Raw genomic sequence first — 14,037 nt, 5'->3', positions numbered from 1 at the left:
ATTGTATATAAGAACATATTTTAATTTTGATATTATAATAACTAATATAACAAATAATATTCATAATATAACATCTGTATCATATATATTAATTTTACGATATCTTTAAAATTTAGGTTTTAAATCCTTGTTTAAAAATAAAAAATTAATAATTTTTTATTTTTTTAATAATAATTAATACCGATATAATATCTAATTAAAATAGTAGATAACAATTATAAATAGTCAAGTTAGAAAAATGATTCACATACAGAAAAATTTCTTGATTTAAAAAATAAATTATATTTTTTTTTTATAAAACTTAAAAGATTTGTTTCATCCATTCAAGTTGATTGCTTTTAAGAATCAATTGATGTTTGATAATGATTTATATTAATAGTTTGAAAATTAAAATAATTATAAAATAAATATAATAATAAAATAAATTATAATAACTTCATTTATATTTCGTCAAATAGAATATTTATATTTAAATCAAAATTATAAATGATTTAATATAAAGACATCAAATTAAATTCTATCTGATATATACATATATATCTTATTATATATATTATATAAAGATATATATAAGTTTAAATATTATAAAAATAATTTAAAAAATAACATTTAATTCATTTTATTTTATAATACATATTATTATTTTTCATTAATATCCAATTGCATATTTATAAGATCATTTTCATTACTATCATCTGTATCTTCATTATCTGTACTAGAGTCACTAGAATCATACCAAGTTTGGGAAGATAAATCATCTCTTAATATTGTTCTCCATTCATCTAATTTTCGACAATCTATAAAAATAAATATAATATTTATTGTCATTTTATAAAATTGTATTGCACATATGTACTTATAAACATATATAATAAACACACCTAAACTATAAAAATCATTGAGTGTATATTGTCGATTTCCATCTTCAAACATACCACCATATAAATATAAAACATTATGTTTTACAACAAGCCCACAATTTATTCGTGGACATGGAATGAACATATCTTTATACGTGTTTTCTTTTTTATTAATAGTAGTTTTTTGTGTTGATCCTATTGTAACTGTAAATATTCCATCATCATCAATAACTGTAGAATTAATAGAAGTAGAGGGCGCTTCTTGCATTTCTTCATCATTATCATCTTCATTTTCATTTTGTTCTTCTTTCTTCGGTTTTCTTCTTCGATGTTGTGTATTTATATTTTTTTTTCCATTTAATGTTACTGATATTAAACAATAACATATTTATTTTTTTTTAACTTAATCATAATATCAAAATAATTAATATATCTACCTATGTGCCATTGGAATTTTTCCAAATCTAAAACTAATAAGTCATTATAAAATATTCCATGGAGTTCTTCTTCATTTTCTTCATCAAAAACTCCACCAAATAAATAAGCCAAATTTGAATGGATTAAGCTAGCTGATATGCCACATCGTGGTGATAATTTGATTCCTGTTTGTTTCACAGATATCCATTTCCATTTTAAACCAGTCTGATCATGTTCTATAATGTATAAATGTATAACATTATTTAAAAATTTAATGTGTATATTTTATATAAAAATTACTTACTTTCAGGTATCATTAAGAACATATCATTATGTATGCATCCTTTGTCAACATCTTTTTTTATTCTTTCCTTACTATAACCACCATATAAAAGAAGTTTATTTTCAGAAATTGATAACAGAATGCTTCCAGATCTTGGAAGTGGTGGAATACCTGTAATTTTATATATCTTTAATAGTATAACAATTATTATTTTAATAATAAAACTTTAAAAGCAAATTTTTCATTTTTCAAGATTTTACCAGATAATTCAATTTTATGCCACATATATGTTTCAAGATCAAATATATATACATCATTATAATATTTATAATCTTTCAAATTGTCATGAAAACCACCAAAAATTACCAATTGTTTTTTTATATGAACCATTCTGTGACCACTTCTAGCTGATGGTCCACCAGGACGTCTTAAAAAAACAAGAAAAACAAATAAAAATATTTAGTAATAAAATATTTAAAAAATATAACATACAAAATTTTTATCCATTTTTTTTCTGCAAATCGATAAACCCATAAATCTTTGTAGTGATAAAATTGTGATTCTGAAGGACTTGAAAATTCACCACCAAATATCCAAAATTCTCCTTTATTTGCAGCTGTAGTTATTGCTTGATGACCACAACGTGGAGGTGGAGCTCCAGGTACTTTTACAATCATCCATTCATTTTTATTTAAATTATATATAAACATATCACCATAAACAAATGTCTGAAAATAATTGAAATTTTAGTAATATTAAATAATTTAAAATATATTAAATATAAATAATATATTAAATAAAAATAATATATAAAATTAAATATATATAATTATATATATAATAATATAAAATATATTAAATAAAAATATTAAAATAATTAATTGAAATAAATTTTATTTAGTAAAATTTTATTTTTATTTAATAAAATTATATATTAATATATTTTTAGTTTACCATTCGTCCATCATGAAATTCTCCACCAAACATAATAAGTTCATCTTTGAAAGGATGTACTGTTAAGGTAAAATTTATACGTCTAGATGGTGGTGCTACAATTTTTTCAATAATACATTGTTTTTTAGCTTCTTCTTTTTCAATTTGAGCAATAATATTTTCTATGTCATCCTAGAAAATATAAAAATAAATCAGTATTATTTTTGTGTTATAATTTAATTTAGAATTATGATTACATTGAATAAAAATGAAATATAATAAAAATTTATCTTTTATTTTAAATTAAATATATTTTAATATAAAAATTTTATAATTTATAAATTTTTAAAAAATGCTTTATAAATTTATAAAAATGCTTTATATTATATATTACACATTTATCTAACCTCGCCAAGTTTAGCTAATTCTTTTTTCTGTTTAGCATTCAACTTCTTTTCAGTTTTAAGTGCAGTTTTTTCATTACCACTTATTTTTTTTTTGTTTTTATCTTTTTTACCCATTTTATATGGTAAATTTTTTTAAAAGTAGAAACACTTAATTTTGAAATCTTAATTTTCCACGATATAAGTACATTTGTTTAAAGTATGAGTCATGGATTAAACTTATAAATAGTTAGGAATAAGAATGAAAATAAGAACATCTGAGGTCACTAATGTCTTTTTTTCTTTTTGTCATTTTATACCATAAAATTACATATACCATAAAATTTATAATGTGACTTGTATAATGACAATATGAAAAATAAATATTTTTATATATATATAAGCATGACTTCAAATAATTAAAATAAATCATCTATCTGATGTCATATATCTATATGATGAGCAAATGATATAAGTTTTTCGAAGCAATATATAAACATTTATGAAATGAAATTTAATTATTATTAAATTTAAAATATATATTTTATTTTGTTTTATTATTTATTATTTTTTATATTTTATTTTTAATATGATATTTTAATTTTAATTTTAAATATGATATATATTTTGGAAATTATAATTTTAAAATATTCAATATTATAATTTCTTTAATTTAAAAAAATAGTAAGGATATATTAATATACGAATGTTTAAAATTAGAAAAATTATTTATTTATAATTTATAATATATAATTATTGATTGTCTTATTATATTTTTATTTTATCATGATCTGTTAATAACTTATTTCATTTATATATTATAATATAATCATAAATTAATGATTGCATAATTATTAATAATTATTCAAAAATTATATAGAGATAAGTGTTATATTTTTGCTGAAGAGTATATGATATTTTAATTTATTTCCATCTTTTATTTTGATGTATAAATAAAAACAATTTTTCTCTTCAACATTTAAATTAATTGTTATAGAATTTGAAATAAATTACAAAAATTTTTTTTCAATTTATATGAACTAAAAATATTATTTTCAAAATAATTATTTCTATTACTATTATTATTATTATTACTAGTTTGTAATAAGCTTATCTTTCTGCTTCTTTGAAACATTTGAAAAATATATTTATATTCTTCCATTTTTATTTTTTTTAAATATATTTATAAATTTAAAAAATTTTTTTTTAAATTTAATAATAAAAAATAATTTAAAAAGAAAATTCAATTATATAATAATGTTATGTAATAAAATAAGGTATCATCTTCTTTATTTTGTGAAATTTATTTTATAATTTTATATGAAAATTCTAGTCATTTTAAAAATATAATGTTAAGCTATTTGTCTTTTTTTCAAGTGACACATTCAATTGATAATTGAATATAACTTAATATAGAAGATAAAAAAGTCCTGATATAAATATATAAAGATTATGACTTTAATTTTGAATCCATAATATATCTTTAAAAAATATAACATTCATAACATACATTCATAATATAACATTATTGTTTTCATTTCTATTTAATTTCAATATAAATCACGATATTAATTATATCAATTATATATTTTCCATACTATTCTTAATGAATTGAATTCATGCCAATTCGTACGTCTATAATAGTCCTAGTAGTGACTAAATCCAACTGTAGAATGCACCACTAGTTTTGCATTCTAATATGGTTGAAATTCTGAAATTCAGTTTTTTTATGTTTAATTTTAACTTGTGATATGAGACATTATTCTTTAAATTTATTATATAATAAAAATATAATATAGTAAGTAAATATAATAATATAGTAAATAAATAATCTAATCAATATATTTTGTGAAATATATTATATGAAATTTTTAATAATATGTTATCATATATAATAATGTATAAATAATATTAAATAGTAATACAATGAAACAATCAGCGTAATATGATTTATATACATATATAGTTTAAATTAGTTTATTTGTTTTAGTTTATTTTGTATAATAGTGAGAAGATCGTGAAGAACATTGGACATATCTTAAATGTAAACGTAAAATCTTTTTTTTATATAGATAGCAATTGTTTTCCATGAAATAAACAATATTTTAAAATACCTCATAATTTATTTTTTAAGTATCAATATGTTAATTACTATTACTCTATATTATTTAAAAAAAATAGAATTTTATAATATGATTTTATATTGTGGTTTTACTTTTATAATTTATTTAAAAAATTTTTCTTTTTATAATTTTTTTTATAAATTATTAAATAACTTTTTTATTTTATTACTTAATTTCTTTCAATTGATATAAATTTTATTATTAGTTTATGTTTCTTTATCCAAATTTCAAAAATTATACTTTTGTTTATAAGTAATTTAAATTTATCTTATATTTGTATTTATTTAAAAATAATATAAGATTAAATTTTTTTTAAATTTTGTATTTCTAATATTTATATATTTATTATTTATTATAATTATATAAAAATTTAGTAGATTATTTATTATTATGTAAAATTTTAATAATAGATTATTCTTTGACTTTGATCATAGAAATATATTATTATTTTTTATAATAATATATTTGATAATATATTATTATCTTTTGATAATATTTAATGTATAGAATTTAAAAATATTAGTTTTAATTTTAGGAATTTATATCAAAAGTTATATATCTTTAATAATGTATATTATTGATATCAATAATATATATATGTTGAATATTGATATATTGATAATTTTATTATAATTTTATTATATTTATAATTATATATATTGATAAATATATAATATATTATATCTAATAATAAGAAAAAATATATAAATAATGCTTTACATTAACTTATTAATAGAACTATAATTAATGAGGATTTTTGTAATGTAGTTAGTTTTCTGTAATTTTAAGCAAAATATTAAATATTATTTATTATGAAACAATGTTTTAAATTGTTTTAATTTTATCAAATTATATTTAATCATTCATAATTTTTCATAAAATGATTTCTTAATATTAAGATTAATATTTTTAAAATTTATTTGTTGAATAATATCAAAAGATAAAATATATAATATAATATAAATATAATAATAAATATAATATAAAAACAAATTACAATTTTTAATGCCTTAAGATAATTTTTTTTTAATATATTTAATATAAATATATTATTTATATTAAATTATTAAAAATTAAATTTAATTAAAAATTATATATATATTAAGTTAATTTTTCTAAAAAATATTGACTATCTATATTACATTGCAATTTGGAGTTGAAGTATTGAAGTTTGAATTGATTATTTATATGGATAGCATTGCTATATATAATCAAAATAAATAACTAAAATAAATTATAAATATTTTTTACAACTATAATATATATATATATAATATTTTTAAAATATATTTCAAATAATTTCGTAATATCATTATAATTTTTAGATAAAATGATGCATATTACAAGAGCAGATACTTCTGAACACAGATTTGAAATTCAGTGTAAATTAGAAGCAGAAATAGCTTCTTTAGAAGCATTGAAAGAAGCAGAAGAACGAAGTAGAAAATTAACCAATAATGTTGTAGGAATTCTGTCTTCTTTAGAACAACGTCTTGCTACATTGCGACGTACTATACTTCCTGTTTATAATGAAACAGGAAATCTTCAAGCACAACAACAAAGTATGTTATTAATATGTATTAATATTTTAATGATCTTATTCTAAATAATAATTTTTTATTAGAATATTTTTAATAAATAAAAATTTATAATATATATTTTCAATTGTTCATTGAATATCTTTTTAATTTGAAATAATATTTTAAGTGTTTAAAACTATAATAAAACTTTATATAAACCAATTAAAATTAATTAATTTTAATTTCTCTCTTAATTTCATATATATGAATGTCTAAATAAATTTTTATTATCTGAACTGAAATCGAATATAATTTTAATTATATAAACACATATTTTTAATTAATAAATATATTTTATTTTTACAAAATAAGAATTGAATAGAAACATAATATATTAATTTCTTTTTGCCAAGCATCAACATTTCTATTTAATTATTTCTTCTATTTATTTAAATAATTTGGATAAACAAAGTTTTATTGTAATTTAAAAAATATATCTTTTTCTCTCTCATATATATATATATGTATAATTTTAATTAAAATACTGTGAATAAAGTTAACTTTTTTTTTGTATATATAAAATTCTTTTTTTTTTTTTTTATGATTATGTTATATAGTAATATTTGTTGTTTTATATATGAAATCAATTCAATATAATAAAAAGTAGTAAATTAATGAAATTTCCAGAAATTATTGGTTTGCATAAGCTACCATATAATATGTGATTATATTATGACAGTAGACCAGTTAGTGATTAACAAAATCCTTCTTTTATTACAGAAATAATATTAATTTTTATCAATTAATAATTTTAAATAATTTTTTAAAAATATTATTCTAACACTTTTTAATATTTGTTTAATCATTGTTTTGTTATTTTTATATATATATAATATTCTTTAAAATTATTATTATTATTAAAATAATTTAATTGTTTTTAAATATTTAACATTTTTCAAATGTTATAAGGAAATGTATTTTCTTTGGATCATTTCACAGTATAAGATAATACAGAGAAAATCTGAAAATTTTAGAAAATACATATTGAGTTATTATAATTTATTTATTATTAAAATTATCATTTATTTAATCTAATGCTTACTAATATGATTTCTGTAAATCTCATTATTTTGATTTTTTGTTTTATGAATGTAATGGATTATTGAATCAATAACTATTATCACTACAAATTTAAGAAACTAAAAAAATAAAGAATTCCAAATTAATGTTTCTTTAATCAAAAATTAATATTTTATGTTTTGCACTTTTTTGTTAATTTTGATATTATTTATTTCTACTTATGATAAAATAAGAATGATTATTTATTTCTCAAATAATTCTCAAATTCTAGTATTGATAGTTTTATAATAATAATAACAATAAAATTCTATTATATCTAAATAGAAAATTAAAGAAATAAAAAAATTAATTCTTTCTTAATAATTTAGTCATATGTAATGTCTTCCATTATTTTCAAAATACTTTGTATATTTATTATTTCTAATTATATAAATAATTTGAATTTTAAAATACAAATATCATTTTCTTTACAGATATTGAAATGACATTGAATGCTCTAGATCATGCTATTGGATATTATGGAGTCTGTCAAGAAGTAGAAGTTACAGTGCGAGCTGGTCCAGGAGGATCTGGAGGATTGGATAATTTTTTAGAAGCAATGAATCGTCTTTATAATGCTCAACGTTATTTTCAAAAGAATAATCCAAGCTCTGTAGAATTAGAAAATGTAACAAGTTTATTTGTTGTTGGTTTAGATGCTTTATATGCAGAATTTCATGATATTTTAACTAGACAAAGTAAACCAATTCTTCCAATTGTTCTTTTGGATTTAATTGGTTCAGATGAAGATACTAGTGGCGAAGATGCTCCACAATCTCTTTGTCAACTATCAGAAAGTATTTTAGGAGATTTAGTTAAAATTGCAGCATGGTTAGAAGAGAGAGGACATCGTAAACATGTAAAGATTTATGCATCTGTACGTTCTGCAATTGTCTTAAGATCTCTACAATTATTAAAAGAACATCAAAGGAGTGCCAGTGGTGGCAGTACACATGCAGGAAGTCCTTTACCAGTAAGAAATTTAGATAACATTTAAATAACATATTTTTTGTGTATATATATTATAAATATTTAAAATTAAATACACAAATTGTATTATATTTTATAGAAAACAAAATTTGGAAATAGACATTCATTAGGAATTCAAGAAATTAGTGGAAAAAGAGCCTCTAAAAGATTACAACATGCTTTAGAAAAAAAAGCTAGTAGAATGTTGTTAAAAGCTTCTCAAACTACTGGTTTGGGATTATCTTTAACAACATCTAGAAAACCACCACCACAATTATCTGCACATTGTGTAGAGGATACAGCACCAGATGAACAAGAAATGGAAAATTATCTTTTATTAACAGTTGGTCTTCATAAACTTATGCAAGCAGAACGATCATTGGTTGCTAAAATTTTACCAATTAGTTTGCAAGCACAAGTATTAGAAGCCACAGTACGCGAAGCTATGGATCTTGTAGCTCATGATGGAGAGAGTATAGCAACTCGTGCTAAAAGATGTATTATAAGACGCGATTTTTCCGCAGTTTTAGTGATTTTTCCTATTTTAAAACATCTTGGAGAATTAAAACCAGACTTGGAGCGCACAGTTGAGGGTTGTGATTATGCTCTTAGATCAAAATTTACTTCTGTGCTTAATACTTTAAACATAACTGTATGTATAACATTACAAAATTCAACATTAAAATTTATTTTAAATTATTTATTATATAAATTTAATAATATAGGGAGCAAAAGCATTGGAAGACTTTGCCGAAAGTGTCAGAAATGAATCTAATTCAATTTTACCTAAAGATGGCACTGTAGCAGAAAGTACAAGTAATGTTCTAGTTTTTTTAGAACAATTAGCAGAATATGCAGATACAGCAGGAGCTGTTTTAAGACGGAGTGCTGATATGGAAAGTGCAACATCTATAAAACAAACAGAAAACATGTATAGAATAATACTTGGCACTTATATTAGTTGGTATCACCATTTCTTTATATTAAATATGTTATTAAAAATGTTATAAAATTAATTAATATTTTCATTTTCATATTTAGAAAAAGTTTTAGCACAATTAAATTTGGTACTTGTAAGTAAAAGTGATACTTCATATTCGGATATTGCATTAAGAGCTTTGTTTCGTTTAAACAATCATAATCATGTTATAAATGCTTTACGTCGTAGTTCATTAATGGAACTTTTATTATTATCAGAACCAAGTGCAGAACAAACATATTATGATCTCTTATTACGTGATAAGGCTAATTATGTTTCTACTACTTTTGCAAAGGCACGCACTTATCTCGAACAACCGTTTGATGAACCAGGTCTCTATTTTAATAATTATTTTTTAATATAAAACAAAAAAATCTATATATTTTAAAAATTTTCTTAAATATAATATCAAATATTTTTAATAATTAATTATATAAAATTAAAAAATAATTTGTAATAATATAAAAAATACATAAAATTATATAATATAATTATAACAATTGCAATTTATCAATCGTGTAAGCATAAAAAAATAATTTATGAATTTTATTATTTTTATAGAACCAGGAGCAAAAATTCTGAAAGAAAAATTTCTAGGATTTACAAGAGAATTAGAAGAAGTTGCAAAGTGTCAACGTTCTTATTCTGTACCTGATGCTCGATTACGAGAAGAGTTACGAAAAGAACTTCAACAAGCTATTGTTCCTCTTTATAGAAAATTTTATAATAAATATCGAGGAATATCATTTTCTAAGAATCCTGCTAAATATATAAAATATACTCCTGAACAAATATCTATTTTAATTGATACATTTTTTGACACAACGGCATAATAAATAAATAGAAAAATTTAATAAACACCCATTTAATAAAGCATATTTAGTTACAATATCTATGATATTTTTTATGGACTGAATCCCCATTCCCCGGATAGATTGCACAGGTCAGTGGATCTGCGACGATTGAAATAGATCTCGGTCCAGCCCCACTTTATATATATTTATAATATATATATAAAAAACAAGTAACGTCCGATTTAGATTCAGCAGCTTATGCAAATAAAATAAAAATGATAGGAATACAGTTTGAACTTTTACCATTTATGTACAATTATTTGTTATAGAATAATTCCTTCTTTCTTTCTTTCTGCACTCTTAAACATTCATTCATACGTACTAATTTTCTCTATCTCATATTTTTTCTTTTTAACCATGTTGTGCGTATCAATTACAGCAAAATTGCAGCAACATGAAAATATAGAGATAGAGAAGTAAAATCACACTTGTATCGCTCATTTCTAAGACTTACATGATTATCTTATTTCATGGTGTATCAATCAATTTAATTAAAAGTGAAAATCATTTCATGTGTTTGCAATTGCATATTTACAGAAAGAAGATAAAATTTACAATTTATGATATTAATTTCAATTAATTATAAATTAGAAAATAACTTATTCAAGAATTAGATAAATTTTTAATGTATTAATTTTTAATACTATTAATTTAATAATAAATCAATTTATTCTTTATATCAAAAATTTGAGAATGTAATTATATTTCCTGCATATACAATGCAAATTTACATAAAATGGTTTATCTCTCTTATTAAATTGATTAGTATTTAGTGCGCTGATAAACGCACATATGTAATAATGTTTAATTTCTTATAATTCATATATAATAACTAATATTAATAACACACTCTAATATACTGTACATTATCAGTTCTGTTCTCATTTGGCTTTCTTTCTTTCGCAAGAATATTTAGCTAATGTCCAAAACACTTAAATTGCGTATATTTTTTCTTCATCTGTTTATACGCATTATATAAATTGATTTGTGCGTTTTTATGGCAGATGCTTGTAGAGAGATGGACCGTATAACGGGGTTTTTTTAATAGAAGTTAGATATCCTGCTGCAATCAAGTCCGATCGGAGGAAAAATAGTACATTTGCACATGCTCCACCGTCGTTGGACATTTAATATTATAGAAGGAAACATCTGCGTTTTGGTTTCACTTGAAGAACAGGACACAATACTGCGCGAATTGCTTCATCAAATACTGTTTTTAATCCTTTTTGAGTAAGAGCCGAACATTCTAAATATTTTACAGCACCAATTTCTTTTGCCATGGATAAACCCTATTTAATAAATTATAATTTTAAAATTATTATAATTATAGATATATAACATGATAATATATAAAGCAAATACATGCCTGAGGATATGTTATTGGTGCAAGTTTCTTATCTTTTAATCGCTCAATTGTTTCTTTATCTTCGCGTAAATCTAATTTAGTTCCTACTAAAATAATTGGAGTAGCTGGACAATGATGACGTACTTCTGGATACCATTTTGCACGAACATTTTCAAAACTGGCTGGGTTAACGAGAGAAAAGCAGATCAAAAAAACATCTGTTTGAGGATAAGACAATGGTCTTAATCTGTCATAATCTTCTTGACCTGCTGTATCCCATAAACCAAGATTTATTGGTTTACCATCCACCATGACATTTGCAGAATAATTATCAAATACAGTTGGAATATATTCTCCAGGAAAGGCATTGGTAGTATAGCTTATAAGGAGACATGTTTTACCTACTGCTCTGTAGAAATTAATTAATTAAAAATAATTAAATTGATTATATTAAAAATACATAATAATCTTGATAACAAAAGATTAATTATAAATAAAATATAAATAAAAATGTTATATTATTAGATAAAAAATAATAAAATAATACAATTTGGATTAAAACTTTTAAGTAAAAAATTATCTAGAAATTGATAATTATAGAATAATCATATTATTCTGATTTTGTATTAACCTTCAACAGTGAATAAAAAAATAAAAAAAATTATAAAAAGTATTACGGGTGTGGTACTAGCTTTTAAATATTTCTTGATCAGAAAAAACCAATCGCTAAAGGCTACTTTGATGATTCTTGATCAAATAATGTAAATCAAAAATAAAGAAAAACAAACATATCGCGAAACATTATAATAGGTTTTAAAATACTCACCCGTCTCCTACGACAACACATTTAATAGCTTGCATCCTGAAGGTTGGAACCGTTCACAAATAGAAATATCTACGTAAATTCGCAGGAAGGGACTCTAGTTCGATTCGACAGAACAGGAAAGATCAAGAGAGACAGACAAGGAGTGAAAATGTCGTAAAATAGAAAGAGAGAATATATAAAGGAAATAGGCGCAAGAGAGATAAATAAGTAGTGTCAAATGTAAGATAGAAAAAGATCATAAAATGGAAGAATGAATAAATTAAAAATAAAGAGAGAAAAAGTTAGATGAAAAAGTATAAATATTCATGTAAAAATATAAAAATCGGGATAAATAAATATATTATAATGTCTTTGATGTCCTTGTTTTATAATGGAAAACGAAGTTGGGGGTCTTTCGTTGAATGCAGTACTCCTGACCTCAATATGTGGCCTGAATAATGAACATACACTTAATGAGTTTATTTACTTTACAATAATTAAAATGATGCTTCTATAAATATAAAAAATTTTAAGTAAATTCTTTATTTCTCTATTGTTTTTATAAATATTATTTTGAAAACATATTTAACTAAAAAAAATTCGTTTAATTAGATAATTAGACATACATGAAATAATGGTTGAAATGACAACCAATGCAGTATAATATATTTGGAGGGGATTTTAACAGAATGTGCATCAGTTTAATAAAATTGGTATGCATAAAATTTTATGAAAATACAGTAATTTTGAGATCCATATTTTAAAGTTAAACATATAAATAAAAATAATTAACAATTTCAATTAAAAATTTCTTATTTTATTGCAACTATATTTTAGGACTTTTTTTATTTAAGATCTATTATTTATTAAATATTTTTATTAAATTTCAAAGTGTTTAATGAAATAAAAAATGACTTATTAATACTAATAAAATTAAATAAAATAGTGAAATATAATTTTATAATGTTATACAATATATAATAATTAAATAGATTGGTTATTATATATATTATATATTGATTATTATACTATAATTCATGCAAATTTTTTATCATGTATTTAATAATTCAATTTCATTTAATTTCATAATATTTCATAAATAATTAAAAAAATTTAATTTATTTTTCAAAAATAATTTTTTTTATAAAAATATAAAATTTTACATGTAAATATATACATATATATTTATATATTTATAGCAAAGAAAATTTAATAAACTGTAAAAAAAAAATATATAAATATACTAGATCAATTATAGATATATAATTAATATATGTAATATTATAGATATATTATAAATATATAAAAATATTATAATATAATATATTATAGATATATTATAGATATTATATTATAATATAGATATGTAATAATAATTACTATACTATATTTTTATTTTTTTATTATATTTTAATATAAATTTATAAATTATTGATTTTAAAAACTT

General features: G+C 20.3%; 3 protein-coding genes across 4 annotated transcripts; 1 reads left to right on the top strand and 2 right to left on the bottom strand.

Moving 5' to 3' along the window:
- Window positions 1–603: 603 nt before the first annotated feature.
- Window positions 604–3,174, bottom strand: LOC551907 (kelch domain-containing protein 4). The gene is made up of 8 exons (XM_016917546.2): window positions 2,901–3,174; window positions 2,515–2,685; window positions 2,053–2,288; window positions 1,821–1,987; window positions 1,582–1,731; window positions 1,298–1,513; window positions 882–1,226; window positions 604–797 (listed from the first exon to the last, which is right to left on the bottom strand). The coding sequence occupies exons 1-8, from the start codon at window positions 3,012–3,014 to the stop codon at window positions 640–642; spliced, it is 1,557 nt and encodes a 518-aa protein (XP_016773035.2). The 5' UTR covers window positions 3,015–3,174; the 3' UTR covers window positions 604–639.
- A 1,359-nt stretch (window positions 3,175–4,533) lies between these two features.
- On the top strand, window positions 4,534–11,327 carry LOC551576 (exocyst complex component 7). 2 transcript variants are annotated; one of them, XM_026443048.1, is made up of 7 exons: window positions 4,534–4,674; window positions 6,325–6,561; window positions 8,073–8,611; window positions 8,708–9,259; window positions 9,333–9,567; window positions 9,649–9,918; window positions 10,148–11,327. In XM_026443048.1, exons 2-7 carry the CDS (start codon window positions 6,330–6,332, stop codon window positions 10,417–10,419), a joined length of 2,100 nt encoding a protein of 699 aa, XP_026298833.1. In that variant the 5' UTR covers window positions 4,534–4,674; window positions 6,325–6,329; the 3' UTR covers window positions 10,420–11,327. The 2 variants fall into 2 exon arrangements, with proteins under 2 accessions (XP_026298833.1, XP_026298834.1); XM_026443049.1 differs by lacking the exon at window positions 4,534–4,674 and adding an exon at window positions 4,796–4,920.
- LOC551554 (ras-related protein Rac1) lies at window positions 10,436–13,061 on the bottom strand. Its single transcript, XM_623948.6, has 3 exons — window positions 12,612–13,061; window positions 11,807–12,194; window positions 10,436–11,729 (listed from the first exon to the last, which is right to left on the bottom strand). Exons 1-3 carry the CDS (start codon window positions 12,644–12,646, stop codon window positions 11,574–11,576), a joined length of 579 nt encoding a protein of 192 aa, XP_623951.1. The 5' UTR covers window positions 12,647–13,061; the 3' UTR covers window positions 10,436–11,573.
- Window positions 13,062–14,037: the final 976 nt, after the last annotated feature.

This window comes from Apis mellifera, linkage group LG9, assembly GCF_003254395.2.
Source record: "Apis mellifera strain DH4 linkage group LG9, Amel_HAv3.1, whole genome shotgun sequence".
Lineage (NCBI taxonomy): Eukaryota > Metazoa > Arthropoda > Insecta > Hymenoptera > Apidae > Apis > Apis mellifera.
The sequence above is the reverse complement of the archived record's forward strand: the minus strand, read 5'-3'. Positions and strand labels throughout refer to the sequence as shown.

Bases quoted from the DNA above. Each gene is read 5' to 3' on its own strand.
- LOC551576 (XM_026443048.1), top strand. From the start codon at position 6,330: ATGATGCATATTACAAGAGCAGATACTTCTGAACACAGATTTGAAATT. The intron at 9,260-9,332 runs GTATGTATAACA...TTAATAATATAG, and splicing joins TTAATACTTTAAACATAACT to GGAGCAAAAGCATTGGAAGA. The intron at 9,568-9,648 runs GTTGGTATCACC...TTTCATATTTAG, and splicing joins AATACTTGGCACTTATATTA to AAAAAGTTTTAGCACAATTA.
- LOC551554 (XM_623948.6), bottom strand. From the start codon at position 12,646: ATGCAAGCTATTAAATGTGTTGTCGTAGGAGACGG. The intron at 12,195-12,611 runs GTGAGTATTTTA...TAATTTCTACAG, and splicing joins TGTGTTGTCGTAGGAGACGG to AGCAGTAGGTAAAACATGTC. The intron at 11,730-11,806 runs GCATGTATTTGC...TTTATTAAATAG, and splicing joins CACCAATAACATATCCTCAG to GGTTTATCCATGGCAAAAGA.
- LOC551907 (XM_016917546.2), bottom strand. From the start codon at position 3,014: ATGGGTAAAAAAGATAAAAACAAAAAAAAAATAAGTGGTAATGAAAAA. The intron at 2,289-2,514 runs GTAAACTAAAAA...AATTATTTTCAG, and splicing joins AATTTCATGATGGACGAATG to ACATTTGTTTATGGTGATAT. The intron at 1,227-1,297 runs GTAGATATATTA...GTTTAATATCAG, and splicing joins AAAATTCCAATGGCACATAG to TAACATTAAATGGAAAAAAA.